This window comes from Agelaius tricolor, unplaced genomic scaffold (assembly GCF_023055355.1).
Source record: "Agelaius tricolor isolate 1412-34295 unplaced genomic scaffold, bAgeTri1.0.p SCAF_11, whole genome shotgun sequence".
NCBI classification, from domain to species: Eukaryota; Metazoa; Chordata; class Aves; order Passeriformes; family Icteridae; genus Agelaius; species Agelaius tricolor.
This window is the reverse complement of record NW_027269271.1, coordinates 6,839,461-6,864,267: the sequence shown is the minus strand read 5'-3', so window position 1 is coordinate 6,864,267 and position 24,807 is coordinate 6,839,461. Positions and strand designations below refer to the sequence as shown.

The 24,807-nt window shown below is 43.9% G+C and overlaps 1 protein-coding gene across 1 annotated transcript in view; it reads left to right on the top strand.

Annotated features, from left to right (window-relative positions):
• HMCN1 (hemicentin 1) overlaps nucleotides 1–24,807 on the top strand; it is a 161,370-nt gene that overhangs the window by 79,825 nt on the left and 56,738 nt on the right. The window contains exons 27-45 of the mRNA XM_071435950.1: nucleotides 478–608; nucleotides 1,230–1,377; nucleotides 1,827–1,953; nucleotides 2,958–3,112; nucleotides 5,061–5,339; nucleotides 6,138–6,419; nucleotides 7,358–7,466; nucleotides 8,034–8,203; nucleotides 8,502–8,656; nucleotides 9,358–9,481; nucleotides 10,765–10,866; nucleotides 12,660–12,812; nucleotides 14,176–14,327; nucleotides 15,059–15,182; nucleotides 19,106–19,281; nucleotides 19,550–19,646; nucleotides 21,663–21,785; nucleotides 23,543–23,704; nucleotides 24,328–24,609. Coding sequence (XP_071292051.1) covers nucleotides 478–608; nucleotides 1,230–1,377; nucleotides 1,827–1,953; nucleotides 2,958–3,112; nucleotides 5,061–5,339; nucleotides 6,138–6,419; nucleotides 7,358–7,466; nucleotides 8,034–8,203; nucleotides 8,502–8,656; nucleotides 9,358–9,481; nucleotides 10,765–10,866; nucleotides 12,660–12,812; nucleotides 14,176–14,327; nucleotides 15,059–15,182; nucleotides 19,106–19,281; nucleotides 19,550–19,646; nucleotides 21,663–21,785; nucleotides 23,543–23,704; nucleotides 24,328–24,609 — 3,051 coding nt within the window. The remainder of the gene's footprint in view (nucleotides 1–477; nucleotides 609–1,229; nucleotides 1,378–1,826; nucleotides 1,954–2,957; nucleotides 3,113–5,060; nucleotides 5,340–6,137; nucleotides 6,420–7,357; nucleotides 7,467–8,033; nucleotides 8,204–8,501; nucleotides 8,657–9,357; nucleotides 9,482–10,764; nucleotides 10,867–12,659; nucleotides 12,813–14,175; nucleotides 14,328–15,058; nucleotides 15,183–19,105; nucleotides 19,282–19,549; nucleotides 19,647–21,662; nucleotides 21,786–23,542; nucleotides 23,705–24,327; nucleotides 24,610–24,807) is intronic.

Genomic DNA, 24,807 nt, shown 5'->3' with positions numbered 1-24,807 from the left:
GTACCAGCAGGGCTCCTCAGTGGGGTTGGGACTTTCTAATCCACAATTTAAGGCCATTCTCTCTGCATTCATAGTGGGACAAATGATAGATGGGGTTCTTGGGCATGACGGGACCAGTGAAGAGGAAGGATAACTCTGGAATACGTTACCTTCATATGCTAAACAAATAATACTAGATTTCAAAATTAAATTTCAGATTAATTTTAAGATTATTCTTTTAAAATGTTGATGGTGCTTGTGTTTGAGTGAATTTCCCTGGGAGTCTGTTATTGAGCAAGAGAAGACTGTTTTTGGCAAAGAGAAGAAAGGATGCAGGGAGATATGTCCAGACCTAAAGACAAATGGAAATGTTGGGAAGGGAATGAGGAGGGTTTCAGAAAATTTGATTTTTAGTGGTCCTTGTCTGGGATGGAAAGGAAGAAAGGGGAAAGCACTGGAATAAGAAGACTTAAGTCATGATGTTGAGCTTTCTTGCAGTTCCTCCTGAAATTAGAGATCAAGATAAGGTGACAAATACATCTGTGGTTGTTCATCACCCTGTAAGTCTCTTCTGTGAAGTAACTGGTAACCCCTCTCCAGTCATCTCCTGGTATAAGGATGATATCCAGGTATGTTGAATTAATCTAACTGTGGACTTTTGAGGGTTTGGTATGAGAATTCATTCAAAATAAATACAGATAAATGCCTTTATGTAAGTTTAAGCGCTCTAAGAAGACCCCTGCAAAAAGGCAGCTAAATACGGTTCATCCATTAATTCTGTAAGTCAAATGTAAACTCTTTATTTTCAGTATTCCCTTAGGAATTGACCTTGGCAATCCCCCAGTATTGTAGATTCTAATCCTTGCAGAGGGGACCGATATTGCCATTTTTTTCATTCTGTAGATGGAGAAATAAGAACTTTTGGAGGTGAATTGAATTCCTCAGGATTATCCTTGAGTCCTCTGTTTCCACTTGTAGCTGATAAGTTGTAGCTTAAGATGAGGACAGGTCCCTTTATGCACTCCTGGGACTGCCCATTGCTGCCTGTTGGAGTTCCCCACTCCCTGCCCTAGGCTGAGCTATAAACCATATTGAATACATTGCAGCAGGGCAGGAGATTAGTGCTGAAACTGAAAGGGGAAACAGATTATCCTTCCACTAAAACTACCATTTTCTTATAAAAATCCAGCTGTGATACTTGGCTGCTGTAGCTTGGATCACATAAGGCTAATGTCTCGGGTTCCTCTAAGGTTGTGGAAAGCAGTGCTCTCCAGATTTTGCACAATGGGAAGATACTGAAGCTCCTGAAAGCTACTACTGAGGACGCAGGACAGTATTCATGCAAAGCCATAAACGTAGCCGGAAGTTCTGAGAAGCTGTTTAACCTCCATATACTTGGTTAGTTCCATGGCTTTGGGTTTGGATTTTAGTTGGTGATTGGAAAAACAGTTGATATTTAAGAAGCCAATAAATTTCAACTCATTATAAATAGATTGTTCTACTCACTGCCCATGAATTATTGGCTGCTGAAGCACTGAGTGCTTAAACTTTGCCATTTTTGTAGCAACACAGACAAAATATTGCTTTTGATTTCTGGGCTTTGGTGCTTTGTTTTGTATTTGGGGTGTGCAGTGTGATGTAGAGGTGTTCCCTGGTACAGTTCACCAGTGCAGGTGTGGAAGTGCTTGTCACAATAGACACGCTGTTGTGATCTGCGGAATTCCCTCTGCAGTAAACACTAAAGGTGTTTTAAGGGAATAGTAAAATCCAGCTGCATTCCCTTCAGTCACAGGGCACAGGTTCCCTGGCTGAATACCAGTCTTTCCTTAATGTTTGTCTTTTTGAAGTTCCACCGAGCATAATAGGTGCCGATAGCCCTGATGAAGTGGCAGTCATCCTCAACCAGGAAATCCGTCTGGAATGCAGAGCCAAAGGCTTCCCTGATCCTGACATTCACTGGTTCAAGGATGGCAAGTGAGTATATTGCAGCTTTTGTGGTTTGTGTCAGGCTCTTCCTGTCCTAGAGCAGAGAGGAAGGAGGTGCAATGTTTAACTACTTCGTGTTAACTTAATGTCACAGAATTTGGGATGGTGTGAGGTAGTAAATTCTTTAATCAAAACTTAACATCCCACTTTCCTTTCTGAACTCACCCATTATTGGCATTTGCAGAGCAGATTTTGGGTTTTTGGAGAGAGATGATGGTTGAAGCAAGATAAGCAGAACCATTTCTTTGAGTTTTTTCTGTGAGTTATTCTACCTGGATTATTTTTCAAACATTATTAATTAAAAATGTAGTATTTTAGCTGAGGTGATTTTTTCAGTGGTAGATAGAACTCATATCAGATGTTTTGCTGGCTAGTGCATCGTGCAGTTCTGCATATATACATTAAAGGTCTGAAAGGTTATATGTACATATATATATGTTTGAAAACATTTATAGCCTGCATGTTTTCTGTTCTTCATCTCATCTTCCAGGAAAGCACAGCAGAAGAATTCTTAAACATTACCTTAAAACCCAGCTGGGCTGGGTGTTTTTGGTGTTTAACCAAGGTGGTTTAGTATAGGCATTGCTCAGGACTCACAGATACTCTGCTGTGACAGTTCCTTACCCTTTGCTGTGGATGTGCTGTTCTTGTGTAGTACTTGACATTTCGTTATCAGCAAAAGCCTGGCCTGACTAAATAAATTAGGAAAAGGAGCTGAAGTCAGGTATGTGACTCTGACTCTGGCATCCTGGAGGTCTGAGAAAAGTACTTTTTGTGGTTTGGTTTCTTTTAGAAGTCAGGAGTAGAGTTAATCATAATAGCTTGTCACTGCATGTTGGTTCTTGTGATTAAAGCTATTAATTTAGTCTAAATGGCACTCTGGAATGGTACAATTATTGCCACCAAAGGACCTCTTCTTCTTACTGTCAGTTTAAATCAGTGCTGAAAGGGTGGGGGCAGAATTCTGTGAAGCAAAATGGTCTCTGTTTCAGGCCCTTGTTTTTGGGTGATCCCAATGTTGAGCTCCTGGACAGGGACCAAGTTCTCCAGATCAAGAGTGCTCGCAGGGTTGACAAGGGTCGCTACCAGTGCAGTGCCACCAACACTGCTGGCAAACAAGTGAAGGAGGTCAGGCTCATTGTCCATGGTAAGTTTATGGAATGCCTGATCCCAGAAAATCCTCTTGTTCTACTCTTAAGGTTTCTGTTTGAATGGAGATACTCAGGCAAATGCAAATTAAGTCTCTGATGCTACAAAGTTTGTGTGTAAATTTAATTTAATAGTCATGTGTTCACAAAACGACCTTTTTAAGTATTTTTATGTATGAAGTTAAGTAGGGATGTAGTTTTTGCAGCGTTGGAAAAATGCCCTGAAATGTTGCTTATACGCTTCTTTTTCTAATTAGTGAAAGTAAAAAATCTTGAAGGTGTTCTCAGCTTCTGCTGTTAGTTTCAACTGAATTTTTATTATCACATTGTCTTCATTGTTTTGATCTTAGGGAGGGGAAAATTATTAAGATTTTGATTTTAATACACATTTGGTCTTATTTTTCTTAACCTGGTGCCAGGATGACACCCTGTACTTCATGGGACTCACAAATTCTTGTGCCTGGAGTGTGAAGGGTAGGGATTTGAGTCTGTTAGCTCTCGAGTCTTCCCTTGCTATGGATTTGTTCCTGAACATTGTGTGTGTTTTTCTGAACTTGATGTGCGTTATTTCCCTCATCTGGGACATTTGTAAAACACAGAGCACCCATAGGCACAGGAATGTGGCTGCACACCAGTCTCGGTGAGACCTTTTTCTATCAGGAACAAAGAGACTCTCCTGGGAGGACTTTCAGGGGATTGTGGCTGTTCTGAGATTAGAGGAGTAAAACAGCTTCCCCCACTTCCCCACAGGTAAAATCCTTGCAGATGAGTAGATTTATTTCAGGTTCTTCAGGAAAGATGAATTTGTGACAGCAGAATGGAACTTCTCTTTACTTTTGTATTTCTCATTAGTCACTAGACAAACAGAAGCCCACAGAATAAGTGAGGAACCTCAGTGCTAATTCTTGCTAGTTCTTGCTTTGTTTCAGCTGTTTAGCCCTGCTTTTGGCTTTGATATTTTCCCAAAACACCATATTAAAATCATTCCTCATCTCTAATAGAGAAGTGCAGTTGCCTTTGAACTGGGCGCGTTTCAGGATATTCAGTGGATTTGGGGTTTTTGATACAAAACATGTTTAATTAGTAAATATTTCATTGTGTTTTGGTAACTGCAGGACCTGTCTCAGGTGGGGATCCATCCCTTAACAGACACTTTGCATTTCTGCAGTGGTGTTCTCAATGACCACTGTGGAAGTCAGAGGAATCTGTGGATGAACTGAGCATGTTTGGCAGCAGAGGAGTCAATGTGTCTGCCAGATGTGTCTGGTCCTTTCAGCAGCCATAAATTTAGTCGTTGCCAATTGCACTGTGTTTTTATTGCTTCTATAGAGATTTACGGACTCTTTATATTGGCTGATTTACACAAGAGCTTGTTTGCTAGAAAAATCCAAGTCCTGCTGCCTAGAGAACGAGGGAAATGACTATGGGCCAAAAACCTTCAAAAATAGGAACATAAAGCAAGACTATTAAGCTCATACTTAGTCTCAAAGTAACTGACTTCATCCTCAAAAGTTTGAAGCATGGAGCAGTTCCCACTGACGTTGTGGAGGCTCTTGGGTGTGTTTGGTATTTTCAATAGCAGGATCCTTGCTGGGAAGATGCACCTCCCAAGGCATCCAGGGATTGCTCTTTCTTTGGAGACAGGGAAAAGGGCTACCCAACTACATTGCAGGAGGCATGGAGGCCCAGCTGTCCTCACCTGCCTCATGTTGGAGCCTGGTGGCCTTTTTTTTGTGTTCTCTTCATGCTTTCTACCCCGTGTGCCTTGAAGGACTGTACAGGTGATAGATGAGCTCTGCTGGGCAAAGAACCAAACAGAGCACAGCAAGAAGAGTTGGAAGGCTGATAGAGATCTTTTATTCTTACAGCATTCTAATGTTTTGTTTAAATCTGCACATAGTTTGTAGTCTAAGGCTTTAATGTTGTTGTTTTTGTCTTTTGAATTAGTCCCCCCCAGTATTAAAGGAGGAAACATTACCACAGAGGTATCTGTGCTCCTCAACAACCTGATAAATCTGGAATGTGAAACCAAGGGAATCCCTGTGCCCACCATCACCTGGTACAAGGATGGGCAGCGTGTGATTTCCAGCCCCCAGGCTCTGTATGTGGACAGAGGGCAGTTCCTGCAGATCCCGCGGGCACAGGTGTCAGACTCTGCCCAGTACTCGTGTCGCGCCAGCAGCACTGCGGGGGCCGCAGAGAAGCTCTTCCACGTGGATGTCTATGGTGAGGGACAGCTCCTGGGCTGCCTTACTGCTCCTGCAGAACGGCTGAGGAAGAGATCTTCAGCCTCTGCTGCCTGGCAGTGGCTGTGATTAAATTCTGGCCTCTGTTGGTAGGGCTGTGTAGAGGGAGATTTAGACCTTTGGCTTTAGACCTCTCTGACAGCTCTTGACTTCATGGAATCATAAAATGGTGTGGGTTGAAAGGGACCTTAAAGCCCATCCAGTGCCACCCCTGCCATGGGTAGGGACACCTTCCACTGTCCCAGATTTGCTCCAAGCCCCATCCAACCTGGCCTTGGACACTTTCAGAGATCCAGGAACAGCTACAGCTTCTCTGGGCACCTTGTGCCAGGGCCTTCTCACCCTCACAGGGAGCGATTCCTTCCCTATATGCCATCTAACCCTGCCCTCCCTTCACTGGGCTTGGTGCCATGCTTTCTTCTACTCAGCTATTTCTCTTCCATGTATTTCCATTCTCTATCTCACATCTGCATGCTAAGCAATACTTAGTTGAAAGAACCATTCTGGATGGGATCTGTACTGTACTCCTTTAAGTCCTTCTTGTCTAGTTCTTCCCTCTTAAAGTACTGCATATCCTCTGTTTTATACAGCTGGTCAATTTTGAGCTACATCATCTGACTTCTCTGCTTTGCCTTGCCCCAGCAGCAAATTTTCACGTGAAATTGTGCGTGACGTGATGGCAGATGGAGCCAGAGTGGGTGGAACAAAACCATTTTCTCTTAATACATTTTCTGGCTACAGAATTAATGGCTTGCAATATATTTCTTCCTTTCTGCAGTTCCTCCAGTAATTGAGGGCGATGCTGACACAGCCCAGAGCAGGCAGGTGGTTGCTGGGAATTCCCTGACATTGGAGTGTAAGGCTGCTGGCAACCCTCCCCCTCTCCTGACCTGGTTAAAAGATAGAGTTCCTGTGAAAGCAAGTGACAAGCTCCGTGTCCTGGCTGGGGGGAAGCAGCTGGAGATCCTGAACGCTGTCGAGGCTGACCAGGGCCAGTACTGGTGTGTGGCCACAAGCATAGCTGGAGAACAAGAAATCAAGTATGACGTTGAAATCTTAGGTGTGTGAGCTGAAGATTTATCAGGTTCCCATAAACCTGAAGTGAAAAAATGTCCATAAAATCTATAGTTTTATTTCTGTTGGTATTAATATTTTAAGTTGAGTTAGTCATGCTCTGTGTCTAGCTGAACTAGCACTGCACAAGTTTTCTGTCCAGGGCTACAGGGTAGTTTAAGACTTGTACTTTCAAGTTAGTTCTTGAAGGATTTTTGTGCATGTGGTAGGTAAATATTCTCAGCAACCTCTAAAATTCTTACTTGCCTTCAGAGAAGAACATCACAGAAATCCATTAGAAATATCACCTAGCAGCTGCCTCTGGGAGAGGACATTTTTCTCTGAATTTGTGTTGTGCAAGTTTTGAACCTTATACTGAAAAAAAAATACTTTTTCTTCTGTATATCTTGAATCCGTTACACAGTCTGTATCTCAGCAGTCCCTTCTGAATGTCTTGAGGTCTTCTCCTGACATGGAAGAGAACTGTAAAGAACTGATTTTTAGGTTTTGCTCACTTGAACATAATACTGAATGCAGATGCAGAGCATCCCTTCTGCTTCTGCAGGTAAATGTCACTGGTTGTTATTGTAGAGGAGCTGTGTGGCAGTGCTCCCTTCCCAGAGAGGATGAGACAGGGTGAAGAGGACCTGGAAGACAATCCTCTGCATCTTTGTTTTGCTGACAAAGGGTGCCAAAAGCACCCTCCCTTCCCTTCCTTTCACAAGGCTGTTTTGACAGAATCTGGAAAACACAACCAAACAAGAAAGTAAAAAAGTGAGAGCAGTGATTTGCAGCCACAGAATGTCACTAGGCAGATGTTTCCCTTCAGAAAGGAACAGTGGTTCATAATGAATCAGTGTGTGTTTAACAGTGCTATTTGAGAGAGACTTGTTTGAAATTTCTGATGTGTAAATGTTTCTCTTGGTGGATTTTCCTCTGTTACAGTGCCACCATTTGTGGAAGGTGGGGATGAGCTCTTGGGCTACATTGTGATTCTCCACAGCCCTTTGGAGCTGGATTGTTCAGCAAGAGGGACACCCTCACCAACTATCACGTAAGGGCACTGGTATGACAGTAGAAAAATAGAAATAAATCTGCTGGTTGGTTAGGTGAGCTTAATGAGCCACCTGTGTTAATCAATGGTGGTTAATGAGTAGAAGACAAACTCCTGGCTCCAGTGATAGCACCATCAGGCACTCACTTGGCAACATCAGGATTTCATTTTAAAGTAGTTTGGTTTGTTGTGCCAATATTCATGTCCTGGAGATGAGGATAGAAAAGAAGAGCAGAGAAAACTTTGTCCTTTGCTAATGCAACTTAATGTCCCCTTTGTTCTGCCACCCATGATTGCTTTTGCTTTGGGAATTCCTCTCTGCCTCTGGTGGTATCTGCTGTCACCTTTCTGGCACTGTTTTTAGTGGCCATTCCCTAATACTCCCTTCTGATAAACCCTACAATTTATGGCACTCAGACATGAGGAATACAACCTGATGCTTCCAGACTTCTCTAGAAATGCAAACAGAGTTACTGAGACATTCTGTTTAATAGAATTGTGCCTATTTTAAGATTGTTGTTGATCTTACTTTCAATGACTACTGAAATGGAACTTTCTTTTTGGTAGATGGTTCAAAGATGGTCAGCCAGTTGGAGAGGAGGCTGGACACAAGGTCTTACTAAATGGACAGAAACTTGTCATCTCTCAAGCTCAAGTGTCAGACAGCGGCCGCTATAAATGTGTGGCTGCAAACAAGGCAGGAGAACATGAAAAGGAATTTGATGTTACAGTGCATGGTAGGTTACTCAAGGTGGGCCGGAAGCAGCAGACTGCTTTTGTTTCAAATTGCTGGCAAGAAGGTGCTCAAACTTTTTATAAAAGTTTATTTGCATTAGCAGGTTGTAAAACTGGAGAGGAGATTAGATGAAATAGAATCATAGAATGGTTTGAGTTGGACACCAGCCATGGCAAGGGACACCTTCCACTAGATCTGGAAGTAGAAGTAAAGCTACACTTACCTCTGGGACACTGCTTCTCTATATTTAAATGTGCATATTTAAATGAGGCAATGTTTTTTTCTGGTGCTTTTTGCAGTTCCTCCAACCATTAAATCGGCTGGGCCTTCCGAGAGAGCAGTTGTACTCCACAAGCCTGTGACACTGCAATGCATAGCCAGTGGCATCCCCAGCCCTTCCATAACCTGGTTAAAAGATGGACAGCCAGTAAACACAGCCAGGGGAAATATCAGAGTAAGCATGATTCTTTTATGGGATCCAAACCATGGAAGATAATTGCTGTAAGTTATGCATGTTAGTGCTTCCTTTCCTTTTGCTTCTCTCACACTGTAATGCAAAAGTGCTCAAGAGCCATCCTGCAGAGTGAGGGGCTTTCTGCCTGATTAGGGTGGTGTCTCAGGTAATAGCAGTGTTCAGTAGACTGAATCCCACTAGACACCTCATATCAGAAGAGTCCATGACTGGAAATTCAGAATCTGTCTCCTTTCAGTTGTACTTAGCCCTTCAAGGTCAAATGCTTATCTGCTGATTGTGAGGTGGCTCTAGCCACTCATCCCTGGGATTAGCAGAGCTGTTCTGTGGTCACTGAAGCAGCTACCTGTAATTCCCTTTTCCTGGTGAGATCCTGCCTTTCCATGAAGAGCCCTCCCCAGTGCTTGCATGTTCTGGAGGTGAGTGCTTGCAGTGGCTTTGATTCCCTATGGCTGGAGCAGTTTTTGGTACCTTGCCTGCAGTCTCCTCTGCCTGTCTGCCCCTCACCAGCCAGGTCTCCTCACACCTGTACAGCTCCTGATGCTGCTGTCCCAGGGAAATCTCTGACCAAGCAATCCATGTTCCATGGTTGGGAGGGGATGAGCCTGGCCGTGTCCGCTCACCCCGAGCGGCTGTGCTGGGGGCAGGGGTGTCACACAGCTCCTCTCTGTGTTTGGGAACAGCTGGAGGCCTCGGGCCGTGTCCTGCAGCTTGGCAAGGCCCTGCCCGGAGATGCCGCCCGCTACACCTGCGTGGCCACCAACGCTGCGGGGGAGGCCCAGCAGCACACCCGGCTCCACGTGCACGGTAACGCGCCCAAACGGGGCTGTCCACGCGGCTCTTGCACCTGGGCTCACCTTGCTCTGGCTTTTCTCCTGGCTCTGCACGTCCACCTCTCAGTTCTCTCTCTGTCCCACTCCATTAGTAAGGAGTGAGGGCAAAAACTGGCTTTTGTGGAGTTTGGCCTCTCTCCTGTAAAGGATACAGAAATGAATGAATGTCTTTCCAGGTACCTCTGCTGCTCAGAGGTATCCCAAAAAGTCAAACACATTCCTACTAACCCACCCCTCAGAAGGGCACTCTGTGTTTCTGAATCAATGTGTGATATACCACCGCTGTCATTACTAATTTCATCCAAGGTTTTTGTGGATATTGGTATTCCCTGTGACCCTGGGAAATGGGAAATTTTTACAGGAATAACTTTTCTGAGAAACGAACATTTTCTTGTGCGGGGATTTTTCACCTTGTTTAAGAGAATTTTCTTTTGCAGCTAAAAACAATAGAAGAAGAATCAGGGAAACTTGAGAAGCTGTGAATTTATTAAATGCTCTCACCATGATTTACATATATTTGGCTTAGAAGCGGTCACGAAGTGTTGTGCATTGCTGATGTGACCCAGTCCTCAAAGGAGGGGTGGGAAATCCTCAGGAGGTGCAGGAATAGACTGTGGCAATATTTTCACAGAGTATGGCTACGCTGACTTTTATTGCTAAACCAAGCCAGTAACTGGAAGGCGTTAAATTGGAGCGAGGAGAGGTTGCAGAGTCTCTGTGGGTGGGACTTAGAAAGAGGAGCCACATTCAGACTGTGATAATTGCATCACAACTAACTTCAGTGTCAATCCCATGCTCATAAAGCTCTCCTTTGCTCTCAGTCTTCATGTTCAAACTGTTACTATCTGGTGTTTCTGTCATGTTTCAGATTTTGGAACTTCAGGAAGGTAAAAGCTGTCTACACTACTCAGTTTACTATCACCAGCTGAAGTGAGAGGAGCTTGCCACGAGAAAGAATTGCTGTTCTGTGTTGTGTACCCATTACTTGAAAATCTTTAAGTTCCATTTTTCCTGGAAAAAAAATTAAAATTAGTAAAAATAATGTTTTATTCCTCTTACCACTAATGAGATTATATAATTAGAGAGTATTCCCATTTCAGAGATGAAATTTCTGGAGAAATTCCTGGGTCACCCAGCAGCTGAAGCTTGTGCAACTCATTGCCCAAAGTTTCTCCACGGTAGATGACTTTGTGATCATATGCTCTGCTAGCTGGGTGGCTGAATTAATGGAAACCTGCTGCTTTTGTCTCTTCCCAGAACCACCCAGTTTGGAAGATGCAGGAAAAATATTAAATGAAACAGTGGTGGTGAACAATCCAATCCATCTTGAATGCAGAGCATCTGGGAACCCTCTGCCAGGTATCCATGTGCACCTCAGGGAACATCTCGTCAGGGGTTTCACTTTCATGTGTCTTTGGAAAGTAATGGATACACTGAATGTGGAGCTAATTGTGTGATTTTAAACCAGCTAAAAACTGTGTGATGGGAAATGTCAATGTATGGGCTGACATGGAGGGAAGATTGAGGAATTCAGTGATCCCCACTGATAAATGAGTGAAAACACATCACAAGGATAATCTATTCCCTTGTGATGCCCTGTCCACAGGCAAGAGCACTATTTGATTTCTACTGAATGAGCCTTAAACACATCCACTTTCATCTCCTGTCAGTTCAGTATTTGTTAGTGTAAGGCAGACCTGAAATACTTTGTGGATTGAGTGTGCCTGTCAAGTGTGCTCATGTCTAGGACTTCTTTACCTGGCAAGATATAAAAAGACGTATTATTATGAGAGCAACTTGCTGTATTAATTAATGTAGGGCAAAACAGGGGGAATTGTTAATAAGAGCTTATATCTAATATAGCAAATTATTCTCATGCTGATTATAGCAACGTTTTCAGATGAAAGGTGTTATTACATTTCAGATGTGCATCCAGCTTCTCCTTTTCTGCCTTTTTAAGAATTAATTCACAGCAAAGTATTAGTTTGTAGAATAATTTATTCTTACATTAAAGAAGTTAAAATATTGAGGAAGTAAAATGTTATAAAAGCATAAGAATTTTATGTCTATTTTACGCTCCTTTTAAATTTTTTCTCCTTTATCCTCCAAATTTTCAGTTATTTTAGTTATCAACAACTAAAACGATGGATTTCAGGTAATTTATGCAGTAAGAACAGTTTGATCACCCCTGGTGTGATGCAATGGCACATCCTATTGTCAAGATATAACATGAGTCAGGAAAGTCAGAGCACAGCATCCCACTGGAAAAGAGAGAAGCTGTGTGCAAGTCTTATCTGTCAGTCAGGCCAGAGCACTTGGTGGGTGTGAGTCTTTCCCCAAAACCCCTTTGTGTATTATTGATAATCCTTCCATGAGCGCTAATTTCATCTGAGTAGTGAAGTGGTGCCCCCAAAGTCTCAATGACCCATTCTCCTGATGGATGGTGCCATCTTTTGGCTGAGATGCAAAATCTGCAGATTTTCTTGGTTGTCAACTTCCTATAAAATTTTCTTCTGCAGTAACACCAAGTTTTCTGCTCTTTATTTTCAGATTTTTGATCTGCCAGTTTCACTTTGATTTGGTTGCTTATGTTTTGATTCTTTGTCCAGGTAGTTCAGTTTAATGTAGTGCTAATTTAAAGTAAAAGGAAAAAAAAATTGATATGTGTTATAGAATCCCTGGATGGATCCTCTATGTATACCCTATTATATATATCTATAATATATAGGGATATTAATAGTATCCCTGAATGGTTTGGGTTGGAAGGGACCTGAAAGCTCATCTCCTTCCATCCCTCTGCCACGGGCAGGGACAACTTCATATTTTTGTGTGGTTTTAAACAGCTGCTCTTTACCTTAGTATAAAATAGGTAAATTTCCTGTAATTTGCTTTGTATGATAATTTCTCAATTTCACAACAGTTTTCCATAAATATATGGGGGGTGTGGATGATGGTGTCAGATTTGCTGTTAAATTGTGGGGCATAGTCAGCAAATCTTATTTGTTCCATTTTATTATTCTTAAGCACGCCTAACGCTGCCATTGACTGTTAAACGTTGGCGTGTGCATGAAAGCTGAGGTGGCCAGCGTGACAGCTGTGTGGTGCCACATGTTTTGGGGCTGTCAGTGATTTGTCCCCGCTCTCCCCCGCAGCCGTGTCGTGGTCCAAGGACGGGCGCGCTCTGGGTGACCGGGGACAGGTGCTGCGCATCGAGGGCGCGCAGGTGGCCGACTCCGGCCTCTACAGGTGCCTGGCTGCCAACGCCGCGGGCACGGCCGAGCTGCTCTACAGCCTCCAGGTTCATGGTGAGTGCACAACCAGGGAGATGCCACTCCTGGGGCTCGGGGAACACTTCTGAGAGCCTTGAGTCCCAGTGAGCACTGAGCATTGCCCAGTGCTGCCAAGGCCACCACTGATCCGTGTCCCCAAGTGCTATATCCACATGGCTTTTAAACCCCACCAGGGATGGGGACCCCACCACTGCCCCAGGCAGCTGTGCCAGTTGCTGCCTACCCTATCCATGAAGAAACTTGTGCTAATATCCAAATTAACCTCCCTACCCCCAGCACAACTTGAGGCTGCTTCCTCTTGCCCTGTATTGTGACACTTAGGAAGAATACATGCAAGCTCCACCTTTGCTTTCCTCCTTTTCCAGTCTGCTTAACAGACTTGGTGTCACTCATCACATGATTGCAGAATTCCAGGGTGGTTTGGGTTGAAAGGGACCTTTCAGCCCATCCAGTGCCAGCCCCTGCTGTAGGCAGAGACACCTCCCACTAGCCCAGGTTGCTCCAAGCCCTGTCCAGCCTGGCCTTGGACACAACCATAGTGGGGCAGCCACAGCCTGAGTTACAGGTTCTTAGAAGTTGCTAAATTCATTAATGAATCTTATTTTCAGTGCAGAATTTTAAATGTTTTCTCTCCTCACACAGGGCTATAGGTATGAGTAGCTCACACCATTCTCATTTCTTTGCAGGAGTGACTTTAAGCATTAAGTTTTTATCTGATACTGACTTTTAAACTTTATCGCTAAGTTATTAATGATAGGCGCAAACAGAATAGTTTTGATTCTCCTAGTGCATGAAACATCTTCCTTTTTTAATGATTCTTGTCTCCCTTTCTACCAGAGCCCTACAACATTTGCTAGACTGTGTGCCTAGAGTAAGTGCTTTAGATGTTCCATTGCAATGTTTTGTGTCATCAGAGCGGCAGATGTTTTCCAGTCTAATCTGATAAACGTTTCCATATGCTCTGCCAGGCCAATTTATCGCTCTGTGTATGGATTTGCTTTATGTGGTTTATATGGTAAACTCCTTTCTTTAATCCCACCACTCCTAAAGTCTTTCACAAGGTCTAAATGGAATAGTAGAAGAGTTTGAGGGAATATTTTCTGGCTTTATGGTGTGGTTCCTGGGTTTCACAGCTGTCCTCTGGGCTGTGGGCCCAGTCCTACATACCTTGCTCACAGTAGTTTCGCTGCAGTTATCTGCCTGCTCATGCTAGGGAAGAACAGGATCTGGCACAGAGCAAAGACATTACAAGAGTTCAGCAAGAATAACATGAGAAAAGAGAAATAACATCCAAAACTATGCAGCCTATTTAATGTTGTTGTGATTAGTACTCTTATGTAGCTGTTACAGCCCTTTTTTCTGTGTATGTTTTTTTCAGTCCCCCCATCCATCTCTGGCAGCAGTGACATGGTGACAGTAGTGGTCAATAATGCAGTGAGACTGGAGTGTGAAGCCAGAGGCATCCCTGCCCCTATCCTGACATGGCTGAAGGATGGGAGCCCTGTGTCCAGCGTCAGCAACGGCCTCCAGGTACCAGGGACAGATCCTGCTCTCTATGGTGTTCCCTCTTGTGGGAGGAGGCTTTTAAGTCAGGGCAGTTTAATGGAAGAGAATGAGATGGAGGATTTGGAATAATAATATAAGGCCTTTTGCTCTGGGTTGTTTGTGTGAGTTTAGCTCCACTTACTGTGTGAAGTGGAAGATAGAGATACATTGAAATAAATGTCATATAGCTGATGTCATACTGAGAAAATTGGCATCAACAAATTTTCCACTTATGGGCAGAAGAGGAAACTAGACCAAATTTCTCTGGTGTAGAGATCTGGAAAGCTCATTACATACAGCAGTAATTCAGAAAAGAAAACCAGCCTCTGATATAAGGAGATATTTCAGAGGTAAAATGAGAGGCTGTGGTTGGTTTTTGGAAGTTGATTTTATAATCTGAAAGGGAAGAGGGAGAATTTGTGTTCTGTGGGACCAGCTCAGGGCACAGATAAAAGGTGTGACAGCATGTTTGAAGCTGGTGGGAGGGAGGGGTGTCCAGATCCTGCAATGTCTTGACAATGCCAGGAATTCCTTGGGGACTGGCATGAAGTTGGAGTTCTGCTTTTCAAGTCTGGATTGGAGGAGAACACTGGAGTGCAGGGAGATGGTGGGAAGCAGTGGCAAAACAAGTGTTCCATTTTGAAAGGAGGCCTAGGAGTTCCCCCACCTGTGTTTGGCACTGGGGTGTGCCTGAAGGTGCTGTGCTCCCGTTGCAGGTCCTGTCGGGGGGCCGGGTGCTGGCACTGCCCAGTGCCCAGCTCAGTGACACAGGGACATACACGTGTGTGGCAGTCAACGCTGCGGGGGAGAGCCAGAGGGACATCGACCTCCGCGTGTATGGTGAGTGACAAACGTCTTCCTTTTGGCTCTGAGAGCTTTTCTTCAAGCGTTAATGTAACACTGTGGGCCCAGACCCTGAGCAGCACTGAGTAAAAATAGTCTAAACCTGTAATGGAAGGCCAAGTGAGGAGGAGTGGTTTGTGTATGGAAGTTAAAATGTATATATGCACATCCACCTCCATTTACTAAAGTGGGTAGGTGTGTCCTTCTGCATATCCTTGAAGAAATGTTACTACATTGAATTTATAAACTACATTGAAGTTACAGCAGTGAATTTACAGGTCTAATGCATAAAAGCTCCTTTACAAATGATGAAAGAAAACACGTGTTTGTGTAAACCAGATAGGTCTGCCAGGTGAGAGATATTCTTGGACCCAGTGCTCTGTTGTGTTTATTGCATCAGAAGGAAGTAGTGGGATTTCCCCATCCAGCTCTGCAGTTCCCAAGCCACTCTCAAGCCTTGCTCTGCCTGCCTAAATGGAGGGGACTCTTCTAGTGCTAAATAGTGACACTGTATTGAGTCCAGCCAGTCAGCTCTGTCTCCTTCAAGGAGCAGGAAAGAAGTGTTTTTTCAGTTAGTCAGTTTTCCAGATTGTCAGTGAGTTAATTCTGATTTCATTTTTTTTGCCTGAACTTGTGTAAATTCCTCCTCCCTTCTGATTTGGGCAATGCTCTCAGATGCCTGCTGGCATTATTGGGACTGTCCTATGGAGGATTTTGGTGAACCCTGTGGGTCTCTTCCAACTCAGGATATTCTGTGATTCTGTGCTTTCTTGTAACTTGTATGAATTTCATCCTGTATTTATTGTAACTTGCATCAGATGCCTTTTCATATTCATAGAATGGTTTGGGTTAGAAGGGAGCTTAAAGCCCATCCAGTCCCACCCCTGCCATGGGTAGGGACACCTCCCACTATCCCAGCTTGCTCCAAGCACCATCCACTCTGGTCTTGGATATTTCCAGGGATACAGGGGAAGCCACAGCTTCTCTGGGCACCCTGTGCCAGGGCCTCCCCACCCTCACAGGGAAGGATTCTTCCCAAAATCCCATCTAACCCTGCCCTCTGGAAGGCACTCCTAATTGTCCTGTCCCTCCAGGCCCTTGTCCAGAGTCTCTCTCCAGTTCTCTTGGAGCCTCCTCAGGCACTGGAAGGGTCCCTAAGGTCACCCATGTTGTGTTCTCAGAGCCCTTGGATGCTGTGCCAGCAGGGATGCCAGGGAGTGTGACTGTAGCAGGTTTTGAGTTCCCTTGGACATCTCAGAGGATTTGTCCAGCAGCAAAATGAGGATGAACAATAATCTGACATTTGTTTTAGAAATGTTACAGTTCCAGATGTGTAGAGAGGCATTTGGAATTGAAGCACCTTTGGGGTTTTGCTTCTGCTTTCAGAAGGTCAGTGGACTCTGCCAGTCTGCAGCATTATGGCAATCCCCTGTGGAAAACCTTGCAAGAAAAGTTAGGAGTTTGGATGAGTTCTAAGAAGGGGCAGCTGGCCAAGTTATTTGCTCCTGAGTTTGGCTTTCAGAATTGTCTCCCTTGGTTAGGGTACCCCTGACTGAAGTCCTGGTGACTTTTGCATCTGGAAGGGACAGTTAGAAACCCAGGACTCTGCTCTGGCAAGTGAGCCAAAGTTAATATAGGCCAAAAGATTTCATGTCTAGAGCAAGGAATATCAGGGTCTCCTTTGGACTTTGAGGACAGGTGTGTATGTCTGTGTAATGTGACATAGGTATATTTATTATTCCTCTTTTATTTTCTGGAACCTCTGTCCATTTTAGCTGGAGGAAATGAAAAGAGTTAGGAGTTGTGTATGTTTAAAATTAATGTTGTATTAGGAGCTGGCCAGGGTTGAGCTCAGCTGCAGGACCAGCTTGAGTGAGGCTGTCACCAAAAAGTAATATTGCTCTTCAGACTTGCCTCATAAGGGCAATCTAATTAAGAAGCCACAGGAGGAAAATTATTTGGAGTAGAGTTGGAGCTGGGTTGGTTGGAAATGTGCACTGAGCCAGGAATTGGAACAAGTTCAGTTACTTACAGTTACTATGAGCATAATTAGATTAATTTTAAACCCCTTCAGATTTCCTTCAGAAATTTCCTTCAGAAATAAGTGCTTTAGTGTCTGTGTCATAAACTCAGTTTCCTTTTGAGCACATTTCAACTCATTGAGCTGAGAGGAAAAGTAAATGGTTGAAAAGTCTTTGGAAATAAATTTGCCTTCTGCAGGAATGGATCAGCTTCCAAGTCTCAGTTCCACAATACTCATAAAGAATCTGGACCTTTGTGAGATCTAGAAAGATAAAAAGATAAACAGATTTTTTTTCACTTACTATATTTCTTATCCACAGGGACCAGGCTTTTCCCTAAATTATTTCCAAACTGTGAAATCAGCAGCTCTGCTCTGTACTTCCTGGGCATGAAACACCAAGCTTGATTGTTCCTGGTCTTTCAGGCCACCTCAAGAGCTGTCTTGCTGTCCCCTGAGTGCCACTTTGGGACACATTCTGCTCTCCCATGTGTGATTAACCTACTGTGCTTGTTCTCACAGATGGTCCCACTGCCTCCCTTCTCACCCCAAAGTTCTGTGCACTCAGACTCTCAGTGTCTGGGGTCATGGATCCCAAAACTAAAGGACAAAGGAAATGTGACAATAAAGGTTCTTATATATGGTCCTGGCCAACTTCTTGGGGGCAGTATTTTGTCTGTGTTCTTTTTGACTCCCGCCATGAACACTTTGCCTGTGGAAAATTTCTGATTTGCTGTGTTCAAGGTTTAGTTCTTAATTGCCTTCTCAGTTACTTTTGTTTTTCTGCTTGTGGAAACACAGAATTAAAAAATAGGGGGGAAAATGTGTTTTCTTAAATTCTGGCACTGTTCAAGAACAGCTAATGGGTTTCAGTTGAAGTGTCCAGTGTTCTGGTGTTTTTTATTTCTACAAAGAAAACTTTGCTTTCAAAAGGGGATTTTTCTAATGTCTGATTTGGAAATAATAGTGTAATAATGAGGTTATCACTGAACTGCAGGACAAACGTAAATATAGCGCTCAGTGCCAACAGCGGCATTAATTGATAGATCCAAAAAAAATGGATCTACCAAAAAAACCTGATACATGAGCTAATTGTAGATTATTATTATTTGTTGATTAAGTCATTAACCTATTGACTTGCTTGCCGATCATGAATTCTTTATATGACTTATTCAGTCAGCTGTATTTGGCCATCTCTGGACAACTTATCTGTAGGTCAGAGTTTTTCTTAAAGCTAAGTATCCTTCTTGGCACTGTCTGGAGCAGCTTAAGACATTTTCAGCTTCTGGGGCTGATTGTTATCTCATGACCTTTTTCACTCAGCAGCTCTTTTTCTTTCTTGCAGGAATGCATTCCCCCATTTGTATATACTGGGGATTTTCCTTTCTAGCTACATTTAAAGGGGTTTTTTTTTGCTAATCTTTGCTTCTCCTTATGATTCCTCTGTAGCTGATACCTCACTAGTGTGTATTTTGTGTGGAACATATTGTGTAAGTAACAAAAATTATTCTTGTGGGTTTTGTGGTAAAAAGGAGACTGAAGTTGTGTGTAACTGAAGGTGTAAGTGTCATTTTATCTTTGTGCAGTAAAGTCCCTTAACTCCACATTATATTTGCTCTGTGAAATCTTCAGTGCCCAAAGGTCCCTTGGTTTGAACAATAGGACAAAAGAGCCTCAGGTCATGCCAGGGGAGGTTCAGATTGGATATTAGGAAAAATTCTTCACAGGAGGGATGGTCAGGCACTGGCACATCTGCCCAGGGCAGGGGTGGAGTTGCCATCCCTGGAGGGATTTAAGACCTGTGGATGTTGCCTCTGGGGACAGTGCTGGGGAGTGGTTAGCCTGGATGGTCTCAGAGGGCTTTTCCAAGGTAACCAAGTGTGTGATTGTGTTGGTGCAGTCCCTCCTGACATCGTGGGCGAGGAGCAGAACGTGTCAGTGCTGCTGGGGCAGGCCCTGGAGCTGCGGTGCCAGGGCAGCGCCGTGCCCCCGCCCCGCCTTGCCTGGCTCAGGGACGGGCGGCCCTTGCTGGAGAAGCCAGGCCTGAGCATCTCTGCAGATGGCAGCCTGCTGAAGGTAAGCTGGGCAGGCAGGGCAGGCTGGGGCTCACCCTGGGAAGCTGCACCCTCCATGGAGGTGGGACAACAGAGTAGTGTGTGAGGAGGGAGGGATGGCAGAGATGTACCCCAGCTGTCTGGGTACAGAGCTTGCTGAATTCATGTTCTTTTATTAATATTATGGACACATATGTAAAAATAAAATTGAAACCTGAGCCCCCTCTCCCTGCACATTTAATGAATAATTATGTGGGAAGAAGAAACCCAGGTTTTGCTTTTGTCCCCAGATTGAAGGAGCTCAAGTGCAGGACACTGGACGCTACACTTGTGAAGCGACAAATGTTGCTGGGAAAACTGAGAAGAACTATAATGTCAATATTTGGGGTAAGATTTATTAAGCTTGTTCCAGAAAGGGGAATGAGGCTCAGAGCTGAATTATGATGTGAGACACTGAAATCTTCTGTAGTTCATCAACACTCAGTTGCTGAGGCTCGTACAGGATATATTGTTGTATTTGCTGTAGTTGAATGGGCCCAAGACAGTGCACACATTTTTCAAATTGCTTTAATTTAGTTCTAAATTAACACCAGTTACTCTGCAGGCCTTTGTTGAGCTTGCAGGAATGTGAGTAGTGAGAACTATAACTAGTGAGTGGAATCCCTTTTCATGGCAGGGACTTGAAACAAGATGATCTTTAAGGTCCCTTCCAGCCCACACCATTCTGTGATCGTGATTCTATGATAAATACCTGGGTTTGGATCCGTAGCTTTAATGCCATTTAAAGTAACATACCAACTTTCCACTTAGTGAAATGCTGAAGCATTGGAAATTCAGATAAATAAAAGCTGCCTTACAAACTTATTAGTGCTGAATCATAAAACCAGCTTTAATATTTTTTTCTATGGCTCTGTGATGAATGTGGCTTAGAACATTATTTTAGTAATTGCTTTTGAGGGGGTCTTCTGTACCATCATTTTCTTCTCATGTTCAAACTCCAACTGCTTTGGAGTCACAAGACTAGAGTTACAGACGAGGGTTTGTAACACTAAAATGACATTTTTCAGTTCAGATTTCAAGTCTGTCATTATTAAAAGACCCATTCATGGCATTTAAGTTAGAAGTGGGTGTTGTAGTACCATGCCATTTTCCCATGCTGAAGTAAATACCATTTACTGTGCAGGTCAGCCTCTGCTCTCCTCTCTCTCTCCCAGACTTTTACACAGGACCTTTGCTGGAGGGATTTAGATTTGTTCCTTTGTGCAGTAGGACCATTCCAGTAGGATTTGAATGGAGGGATAATTCTTTGCTAGTTAGCAGCTTTGATGGGATAAGCTTGATGGAAACCACAGGCTGTCTGTGAAAGCCATCTGTGGGTAATTGTTTTGAATTATAGCTTTCATTTATGCCCCAGCATCCAAAGTCCTCCTTGCTATATTTTGAGATTTTAAATCCAGGAAATGTATCCTTCTGAGGATTTGTGAGAACTAAGTGTGGATCCAGGAGCCAGCCTATGAGTTAAATGAAGAGAACAGCACAGGCTTGTCCTGGCTGGAAGCAGGACAAATAAAGGGTAAAGCAGACAGTACCATAAGGCCCTCGTTGTTTCAAACCCCACACATCTGGTTGCTGCTGGAGAGCTGGAGGTGTCAGAAGGAGAAGCTGGCTATTGTCACATGCATTAAAAAAGTACTGCATAAGTTGCTCACCTGGGAGGTTCTATTTGCCAAGTTCAACCTACATTCTCCTCTGCTTTTTCTTGGTCTCTACCTACTCTGTTTTCATTGGATGAAAATGATTCCCTGATTCCTGAGAGGCAATTAGCCCTTCCCTAGCAATTGAACCAAAGTTTTTTAAGACTTTGAGAATCAGAGTAAAACATTGGTCCCTTTTGTCTGCAGCTGGTTTAGAGTCACAGAGCTGTAAAGCAAAGTGATCCTTTTGTTGCAGGAGGGTGATCAGAGGGATGGGATCCATAGCTTTGGATGTGGCAGCCAGCATGCTGATGTAGGAAACATTCAAAGGAAAAATGTAGGATGAATTTTAAAAGTCAATGATGATGATGATCTCTGTGGGTTTATTAGCTGAGGCCATGAATGAGGCAGGCTCTTAGAGTTGGAGTCACTTGACAAAGTTCCCCAAACCAGCTTTGTTCAGTGAAGTCCATTAAAGGCAGCCCAAATTAAAGCCTGTGCACGCAGCAGCCCTTAGAGCCCAGAAGGATGGATGCAGTCATTCCCAAGTGTATTTTTCCCTACCCAGGGCCTGGTTAGCATTGAGGAGACAATCCTTGCATTGCTGCAGAGCTGAATGGGAGAGATTTGCATGGAGGTCATTTGAGGTTTACTGCTGGCTGATAATATGTTGTTTCAAAGACTGCACTTATTTGGCTTTTCTTTGCAGTGTCACCAAGTATTTCTGGCTCAGATGACAGCTCTCAGCTGACAGTCACTGAAGGGAGCTTGATTAGCCTGATCTGTGAGTCCAGTGGCATCCCACCACCCAGTCTTACCTGGAAAAAGAATGGTGGGTAACTGCCAATTGCCTGTTTTATAAAGCAGATGGGATAACTCTGACCTGCTGGGTTTGCTTTTCATCTTGTGTAGATTTTGGATGGTGTGTTCTGAGGAGTTCAGATGTGCAGATATATCTGCATAATCCTGGCATTAAATAATGTGGGCTCCAGGAGCAGATTATTCCCTTCTCTCTATCTCACCTCTGCTTGGATTAGGTGTTTCTAAAGGTGTAAGAGAAATGCAGTGCTGAGATTGCTCAGCTGACAAAAATGAACTGTGGAGTACTTAAAATGCTTATTTACCATGGGTGCAGCAGGACAGCAGCACAGTGCCCCACAGACCAGGGTAGCTGTCTTCTGAGCAAGTGGAAGGTGTCTGGGCCCATAGCAGAGAGTTGGAACGAGATGATCCTTACGGTCCCTTCCAGTCCCATTCTGGGATTGTAAGACTTGTTTGTGGATCCCAGATGTCAGGGCCAGGGTCACTGGGAGTCCCTTGGTGTGAAGTTGAGTTTCTGCCCTGTGATCCACTGCATAACACAAATTCTCTGAGCTGGTTTTAAATCTACAGCCATGGCATCCTGCCAAGTGGTGAAGATAGGTGTAGTTGTAGTCATTGCTTTGGGGATTCACCAAACCCTTTCTCTCCTCCCATCTTGTTCAAGAGTAGTCTGCACACCTCGTGCTTTAGGGGTCAAAGTTACATTGCCAAACACCTCTTTAGGAGTTGGCAGACAAAGCCAGCTATTTTCAGCACCTTCCTTTAGCATTGCTGGAGAGAGAATACAGGACAAAATAAGATAATTTACTTTTCCAGTGTGGTAATTCTTGTGTTATTAATCAATCTTACTTATATTTGTGTTTTTCTAAGCAGAACAATTCAATATGGTATGTACTTGTTTTAATTAATTTTGGCTCATGGAAAGAGCAGTTTTTAATTACAGAACGCTTTTTCCAATGCATAACATTTTCAGAGAACAGGAAGTTCTTTTTAAACCCTGTCTCTTGGAAGCTAGAAAGGCCTTGTATGACATGTAAATGCACTGCAAGGCTAATGTGTGTACACTTAATGGCAGGAAGGAGACTTAAACCTGCTAGAAAGTCTAGAAAAGCAGTTAGAAAGGAAGAGTATATTTTTCAGCATGTTTGACATTTGGTGCACTTTGTAGAGAGGACTGTAAATGCACAAGAGGGAAATGAAGATTAAGCTTCTTAGAAGTATCCATGGCAGGTGCATTCCTTCTGTCAGGAAGTCTCCCTGCAGTTTGGAAAGATGAAAATGGACAACCTGAGGTCTCCCAAGACTGAAGAATCTGCTCAAAGAATGCAGTGGGAGTTTGCTGTCACATTTCTGCTACTGATTTCCTGAGAAGAAGCCTGTGACACACAGCACATAGATAGTGTGAAACCTAAACTATATATTTCTATATATATTTCTGGGTGAGACAATTATACACTGAAAAATGAGTCACCTTTTACTGCAAGTGCTGAGCTTTCTGCTCAGTGGCGTTCCAAACTGCATGGATGTGAGGGAGAGTCAGTGTGCTTTAGCTCAGGGTATGCCATGAAATCAGTGGTTAATACAAAAAGTCCTCAGGATCTGCTTGTGCCAAGTTCCTGCTCTCTGGAAAAACTCTGACAGAGTACTTCTAAAATGGGCAAATGTGCAACTCAGTCCTTTTGAATGAGCCAGTGGACTTCACACCACATGACTTTCATTTGCTCCTGGCTGCTTGTGTGGTTTTATGTGACAGAAAGTGTCTTGCAGGCTCTCCTGTGGTGCCAGAGTCATCGGGAAGGGTGCGGGTGCTGTCTGGGGGCAGACAGCTCCAGGTTGCAGTTGCTGACAGATCTGATGCTGCATCTTACACCTGTATTGCTTCAAACGTGGCTGGGAGTGCCACCAAGGAGTACAGCCTGCAAGTGTACAGTAAGTGCCAGGAAAACTCTGATCACAATTTACCAGTTGTGCAGTAATGTTAGGGGAGTGTGATGTTGAGCTGCCCGGTCTCCAGAGGTGGAGTGCTGGCTGTAGGACTATTTAGAGGTAGTTCAAGGAGAGTGTTATGTCATTAAAATTTTGGCAATTTGGACCTGTAGCTTGACCAAGATATTGCACATCCCTGTTGAAAGTGCACAATCCACTGATGTAACCCCTTTAGTGTTGTCCCCAAGCTGCAGTAGTGATGACAACTGAATGAACTTAGATTTCTCTTAATTCCCTTAGACTGTACTATATTTTTGTTGGGAATAAAAGGACGTATTTTTAAACAAACCTACAGAGAAGAAAATTTTCCAAAATCTGTAGGGATTGATAGTGTGGGGACAGTCTTTTTTAATTTAATTTTTTCTCATTTGTATTTTAAAAATTGCCCGTAAGTTAACATTTAAAAAAAAACATTTTTACTTTATGATGTGGGAGAGGGGGAAAGGAGCTGATTTGCCTTTTACTGACCCTGCTGCTCTGGAAAATTGGCTCAGCAGCAGGTGAAGGTTCTGAAGGGCAGCTCCCAGTTGACTCCTACACTGACTGCGTCCCTTGTTCTTCCCTAGCTCGACCAACTATATCCAACAGTGGTCCCCACCCATCAGAGGTTGTTGTCACCCAGGGAAGCGAAATATCCCTGGAGTGTGAGGCTCAGGGCATTCCTGAGCCAGCAGTGATGTGGCTGAAGGACGGGCGGGCGCTGGCCAGTGGCAGGGAGGTGGCAGTGCTGGCCGGGGGCCGTGTCCTGCGGCTGCAGCGCGCCCGGGTGTCCGACACCGGCCGCTACGTCTGCGTGGCCACCAACGCCGCCGGCCTGGCCGACAGGAAATACGACCTCAGCGTGCACGGTGAGTGGGGGCACCTGGGACATGTGGAGATTGGCCACTGGGTGGCCGAGCAATGGTGGGCAGCTCAGTGCACCTCCTGCATCTGCTGCAGGGGATGCAGCTCTAGTTGCACCGTTAGGAAAAGCCCAAATGCTGGTTTATAACTCCTGAATATTTTAAAATTGTAGCCCTCTTTCTGTTAATATCAATCTACCACAA